Below are 6,756 nucleotides of genomic sequence, written 5' to 3' on the forward strand. Positions count from 1 at the left end.
CACACCGGTTATTTCTGGCTGGGTTCATCTTATTTCTCTGGGCACGTTGATAATGGAGAAGACTTGAATTATGAATGGAGTGTATAATACGCTTCTCCAGGCCGGATGAGCGCATTAGGCAGCGCCTCATGAGCCAGTCTGTTTCGCTCGCCCCCGATTCTTTAGGTCCTCTGCTCCTTGTTCTCTTGTGCGCTGGGTCTGTCCCGGGGCCTCCGCAAGGTCAGTCAATACTCCACCAGAAAGCTGGTGTTGAACTAGCGCTGGGGTTTTGCTAAGCTAACTCGGCGACCAGCTGATCTGGAGTGTAGCGTTTCAGAGGGTTAGCATCACCGGAAACGTGAGAGTTTGATCTGTATTCCAGTCAAGCGCCTTACATTCAACTTTGGCGTACAACGTTCGCGAAGGCTCTAGCGTTAAGCCGCTAACTTCATCCCTGCTGGTATCAAAGAACTGCGCTGTAAAATTGGCGGGCTTGCTTTCAGACAGAGGAGAGAGACTCCTGAATATGGTGTTGCAGTTCACGAAGAAGCTTGAGTGCTGTGCCACATTAGCATAACAAGCTGAACTCACCAACAGACGAGGGATGGGAGTATTTTCGAGTGTCTCCTTTAGCTCTACAGACCAACAATGCGGTGAATTTGACGCGTCGCCAAAAGGCCTCCTAAAGACACCTCTCTTGTCACGCAACTCATCCATGAATCTGGTATCTCCATGGCCGACAGTCTCCGCCCAACATGCCATCTTACTCGTTGCTAACCTCACTTGCAAGCTAAACAATAGAGTAGCGATTTTACTCTTCTTGATGAAGAGTTCTGAAAATAAAGGCCACACTTTTCTCTCAGAAATAAGTGATTTTAGTAACCAATTTTACATGCAGGTGAGGTACTAACAGGTGAACAATAGAAGATTTGAACTGACTTTCTCGACACTGCAACAACGCAGGAGCCATCTTGTTGTCTAAATATAAAAGTAGCTTCGCTAGGCTGCAATGACACCAGAGATGCCTTGCTATCAGGCACCTGTCATCAGGTTTCAACTCCCAACCTTTGTCTTTCACTGAAGACTTTATAAGGTTCCGCAAACATGAGCCGAATCGTTTTTCGATCTTTGTATGATGAAATCTACAACCGTGTTTGTTGCAAGTGTGTGTGTGTGTGTGTGTGTGTGTGTGTGTGTGTGTTCAGCCTGAGTCGGATTGTCATCTGAACATAATGGGAGGCGACTGAAAGGGAGTGTAGAGGTAGCTGTCTCCTTTCGCTCGGGTCACATTTGTTGCTACTGGCAGCTGATGAATAATTGAGTCTGGGGTGTCTTGCCTCCCCCCCGTCGCTCCCCCCTCACATTCCCTCACTGTGCTCCCACAAACGCCCGTGAACACGTGTGTGTGTGTGTCATCTCAGCGGCTATTAAACCCAGCTCTCATCCTCATTCTGTCAGAAATGCTCTTCAACGCATGAAGACGTCTCCAGCACTTTTTTTGGAGAAGCGGTTCCCAACGTTGGCTCATAAGAAGAAGGTTCAAATCCCAATCCTGACTCGTAGAGTTCAGCGTAGCCATGTCTCAGAGGCACGTCGGCAATGCCACCTCAGTGTGGCCCCTGAAGGCCCGACGTGTCGCTGGAGAAAATGTAATATACCTTTGAGCTGCTGCTGAATAATTCACCCAGCCTTCAGTCACCACATGCTGCCAGCTTCACCTCAACTTACCACCTCGGAGACACCAATAACAAGGATCAATAATTCACCGGGGACTGCTCCTTTTCTAACCTCGTCCCTGTCAGAATCAGCGTTTTGAAATTGTGCGTTAAAGTGGTGTTTAATATGTCAAGTAAAATATGCATTACGTATTAAAGTAAAGCTCAAGCTGATCCTGTAATTCGTGATGCTGTTGTTTTCAATCAGCGACACGGTTTGTATAGAAGCCTCAGGCTGCTGTTTTCAGTCGCCATTTTTAATGTCTTGCTTCAGCCTTTCTGTCTCACATCTGTGCTACAGAAATAACTGTCCGTGTAAAACACAACATTTTTTAACAAACTCAGAATCAGCTTTATTGGCAAGGTAATGAACAAAACAAAACATTATATATATATATATATATATATATATATATATATATATATATATATATATATATATATGATATGATATTAACTTAAGTTTCATAAAAATAAACAATAATAATAGAAGTAACTGTAGGCAACAAAAACTGTTCTATTAAATTAGTGTAAAAGATAAAAATGGAATTGACGCCTGTTTTTGCCTAATAGCGTTTAACGTAGAGATTTAGAGATTGATTTAAATACCTAGCTATGCATACGATGTCAGGAAAACGCTATTATAATATAGACAAAATTCTGCTCTAATAAACGTAACAAACGGTGAGACCGTGATCATAAAGTGAATCGAAAATACTGAAATATACTGAACCACTTCAGATATAATTGTAAAATTAAAAAAACACTTACAATTTCGTTGCACAAATAAAAAAAAGTCGCGCAAAACTCTCGTTTAAAATAAAAACAGACGCTAGAGCGGAATAAAATAACCATTATTTATGTGAAAACAGCGTGAAAGACTTACTTTTTTACCGAGCGGCGGTGGCGCGCACCTGTTGTGCGCCCAAGTTCTTCTCTCCCCAGAGTCTTCCGAGTTGCGCGCCGGACTTCTGCTCGCAGCCCCTCCGCATTACCTCGCTTTATACCAATCTATAATTAATATTGCATCGTCATGACTTAATAATTTCAAAGCCCATGCACGACACCACCCGGCGACATGTCGACATCCATAATTCAAAGTGCGCTAGGAACTAATTAGACAGGAAGGAAGGAAGGAAGGAAGCATGAAGGAGACGCGCGACAGTTACAGTAAAGCCTGTAGTAGAGGCCCCTTTTTGATTCTCCGCGGCGCCTTTATTGCTCGTAAAATACATATTTAATCACGATATATATATATATATATATATATATATATATATATATATATATATATATATATATATATATATATATATATATATTCCAGTTGTAAAAAAACAGGCAAAATGTTTGTAGAAAATAACCAGTAATTTATTATTTGAAATTCACACGTTGCTCAAAACCAAGAGTGAGGATAATAATAAATGAACGAATGCTTAAAAATAAGTGTATATAGGCCTTGATATATTTGGATATACAGGGCATCTGTTGTTCTGCAGAGAAAACACATCAAAAATTCTACAATATAGCAGCCACACTGATGTGCCTGGATATGACAATAGCTGAATAATTCAAGAGACTCGGTGCGGATGTGCGGGCGAGCACAAACTAGTCGTGACATCAATGAAAACCGTCGGAACCTTTTAAGGCCTTTTTTTTCAGTGCAACAAAAGGAGTGAGTTTACGGTGCGATGTATCACAGATGTGCGTATCGCCGAGGAGTCCGCGTCCCAAAAATACAGGAGAAAAAGCAAAGTGCAGTTGTGGGTTAATCCAGCTGATGTATAGATCCCGCTACCTGCCGTGGGAGTCAGTGCACCGCCGAGTACTTCATCCGTTTCTGCTTTTGCCGCTGGTTGCAGAACCACACTCGAACCACGTTCTTTTTCAGCTCCAGTTTCTCGGCGATGGCGGCGATTTTCTCCGACGACGGCCGCGGCTGGATGGCGAAATAGGCCTCCAGCGAGCGCTTCTCCGGCGCGGCGATGGAGGTGCGCTTGCGCTTCCTCTCGCCGCCGCTGAACAGGTCCGGCTTGCCGCTGCGCTCCCGGTGCGCCGCCTCCGCCTCCTCCAGCCAGGCCTGCAGCACCGGCTTCAGCGCGATCATGTTGTTGTGCGACAGCGTCAGGGACTCGAACCTGCAGATGGTGCTCTGGCTCAGCGAGCCCACTCCGGGGATCTTCAGGTTGGCCAGCGCTGACCCGACGTCCGCTTGCGTGACCCCGAGTTTGATGCGCCGCTGCTTGAAGCGCTCGGCGAACGCCTCCAGCTCGCGCGGGTCGGACTCCACGTCGCTGACGCACGCCATGGCGCCGTGCGCGGACAGCGCGTGCGGGTGCGCCATGGTGGCCATCGCCTGGTGGAGCTGCCCCATGCTCTGCAGGTGGTGGTGGTGGTGGTGGTGGTGGTGGTGGTTCATCCCCGGTGGCTCCGGCGCGCCCATCCCGGTGACGGCCAGGCTGCTGGAGAGGTGCTCCAGCAGGTCCCCGGCCTCCAGGTGCTGATGCTGCTGCTGCTGCTGCTGCTGCTGGTGGTGGTGGTGGGTGATGGAGCTGGAGGAGGCTGAGGTGCAGGGGACGCTGCTCATGGTATGATAAGTCACGTCTGGCTTGAACGGGTGACTCTTTCCGAGGGTGTCAGCAGCCAGAGCCTCCGCCCGCGCCAGCAGAGACTCATCAAAGCCTCCGAATATATTGGCCTGCAGCTGCAAGCCAGAGAGCGCATGGTGGAGTCAGTGGGGAATTGTGTCAGGCTGCCTCCTCAAAACAGTGTTTCAGCTGCCTCAAAGCGCGGGTCATAAAAATTAATATGGAAGCTTGCGAGGGAGGAGGAGGGGAGGGTGGAGGAGGAGGAGGGGGGGCGATCAGATGGAACAAAGTCCTGTCAAATCAACTTTTACAGACATTTATTTTCCTCTCCTCCTCCTCCTCCTCCTCCTTCTCCTTCCTCTTCCTCTCGTCTCCCGCACACTCACACGACCTGCACGTACCTGCGGGGCGGCCAGACACGCTCTGCCCGGGTACTTGGGCTCATGGAGCGCCGGGTGCATGCTGAAGTGCTGCTTGCCGTTCATGGTCATCATCCTCCTGCCTGTGGGCTCCTCGGCAGCTGAGCGGCCCCTGACATGAAGGCCGTTGGTCAGAGGAGGAGGTGTGGGGGGGAGGAGGGGAGCGGACAGTCGAGGAGCTCCGCCGCTCCTCGTCACCAGACTGAGACCCGGGGCGTCCTCCTCCTCCTCCTCTTTCACCCCCCCCCCCCCACCCCCCGCTCCTCCCTGCCACCTCTCAACTTACAACTTGATGAAATGTCAAGTTGTCGCTCCGAACTTGTTCAAATCCAAAAGTATTTCAACAGAATTGTTTCGTAAAAAAAAAAAGTAGGGCTTGGGGGCCACCAGAGGTCCTGAGAATCCAACTGCCGGGCCCGGGAGGATGACGTCAAAACCAACTGAGCATTTTTTTTGGAGATTAATATTTTTCTCCTCATCGATTGATACTTTATTTTTTTTAACTGAAAAATATATTTCTTATCCATTTTTATAATTCCAAAAAGAAATAGCCAAGAAAAAAATCCCTTTTAGAATAAATACTTTTTTTAAAATGTGCATTTCCTTTATCATTATTGTTTCTTTTTTTTTTCCAATCTAATGATTCCTAGAAATACTTAGAAAAACAAAATCATTTTTGACCTTCTGGATTTTTCACTTTATTTTATAAAACTATGGCGTTTTATTTATTTTTTTATTTTACTTTTTTTTTATGGTGTGTGTGTGTGTGTATATATATATATATATATATATATATATATATATATATATATATATATATATATATATATGTATATATATGTATGTATATACTGTTATTTTCCTACTTTCCTACTTCGAAAAAAAATCATCCATGCATTATTCCTTCACTAACAATCACTTTCTATATTGTATTTTGATCACTATAATGAGGGGCATTAAACCATCCAACAAAAATGGAGGTGATGAGGAAGGAAGCCCCCGACTCTCCCCAGCCTGTAGCTCAGAGCGGAGCTGTCCGTGGTGCTGAACCTGCTTCCCACCCGTGTGACTCTCCTCCAGCTCTGACTTCTCAAGTGGCCACCCGCCTGGAACCCGTGGCTCCACATTGGTCAGAGCGAAAGAGGAGCCTGGCGGGCCGCAGCGCTGACACCCTTGGTCCATTTGATCCTGCCGCTGGCTTCTCTGGTTCCCTCAGACGCTGAATAATTGAGCACGGCGATGGCAGGCATCCATTACCTCACCGTGCTCGCCGTCATTACTCAGATTAAAACAGCACTCCCAACCTGTTGCATGCTGGGAAAGCTGTGCAGGTGCAGATGCAAGCTGGACACACATGCACATTCATTTTATTCCCTCCAGTTTCATCTGCCTTTTCAATTTTCTAAAAAATGCGAAAATACATATTTTTATGCGAATTTACATTTTTTTTTATTTTTCAATAAAAGTTGTGCTCCACACAATCTAATTTCTAGTGTTTGTCATGTGACTTTTCCCCCATACTTAGGTGCAAACCTGCAGGTCATAATTCCCTAAATATTCCAGGATTTGTCCCAAACTTTTCCTATTGAAAGTGAATGGGACGCTGATGAACTGAACCGCTATTTCAACGGCTTGCAGCTCCTCCATAGTTTAAGCTATAAACACCAATCCAAGGTTAAAACGCAGCCACACTCCTCCTCTGCCAGCACATGATATAGATACCCATCCAACTGGCACAGTTCCCCATCAAATCAGCTTCAAACAGCAAGAGAAATGGTGACATTCAGACCGTGTGATTCAAGAATCAGGAGCTGAGCTCTCTGAAAGAAACAAAATGAAATGTAACCAATTTTCAACTTACTACCAGACGCAAACCATTCAATGTAGAAGCATGAAAATGGGGTCAGGTATGGAAGAAAACCTCAGGATTCCCACAGTGTACTTGTTTTTTTCTTTGTCTGCTAAGGTTGTTTGGAAGATACAATGTTGCCATTCTGAACCTGAGTGACTCAGCACATGAACCATCTTAAAACTAGGGGAAAGGTCACGACACGT

At 46.0% G+C, this 6,756-nt stretch overlaps 1 protein-coding gene across 1 annotated transcript; it reads right to left on the reverse strand.

Moving 5' to 3' along the window:
- Nucleotides 1-3,076: 3,076 nt before the first annotated feature.
- pou4f3 (POU class 4 homeobox 3) lies at nucleotides 3,077-4,776 on the reverse strand. Its single transcript, XM_053847555.1, has 2 exons — nucleotides 4,684-4,776; nucleotides 3,077-4,398 (listed from the first exon to the last, which is right to left on the reverse strand). The coding sequence occupies exons 1-2, from the start codon at nucleotides 4,774-4,776 to the stop codon at nucleotides 3,505-3,507; spliced, it is 987 nt and encodes a 328-aa protein (XP_053703530.1). The 3' UTR covers nucleotides 3,077-3,504.
- Nucleotides 4,777-6,756: the final 1,980 nt, after the last annotated feature.

This window comes from Synchiropus splendidus, chromosome 17 (assembly GCF_027744825.2).
Source record: "Synchiropus splendidus isolate RoL2022-P1 chromosome 17, RoL_Sspl_1.0, whole genome shotgun sequence".
In the NCBI taxonomy this organism is placed as follows: Eukaryota; Metazoa; Chordata; class Actinopteri; order Syngnathiformes; family Callionymidae; genus Synchiropus; species Synchiropus splendidus.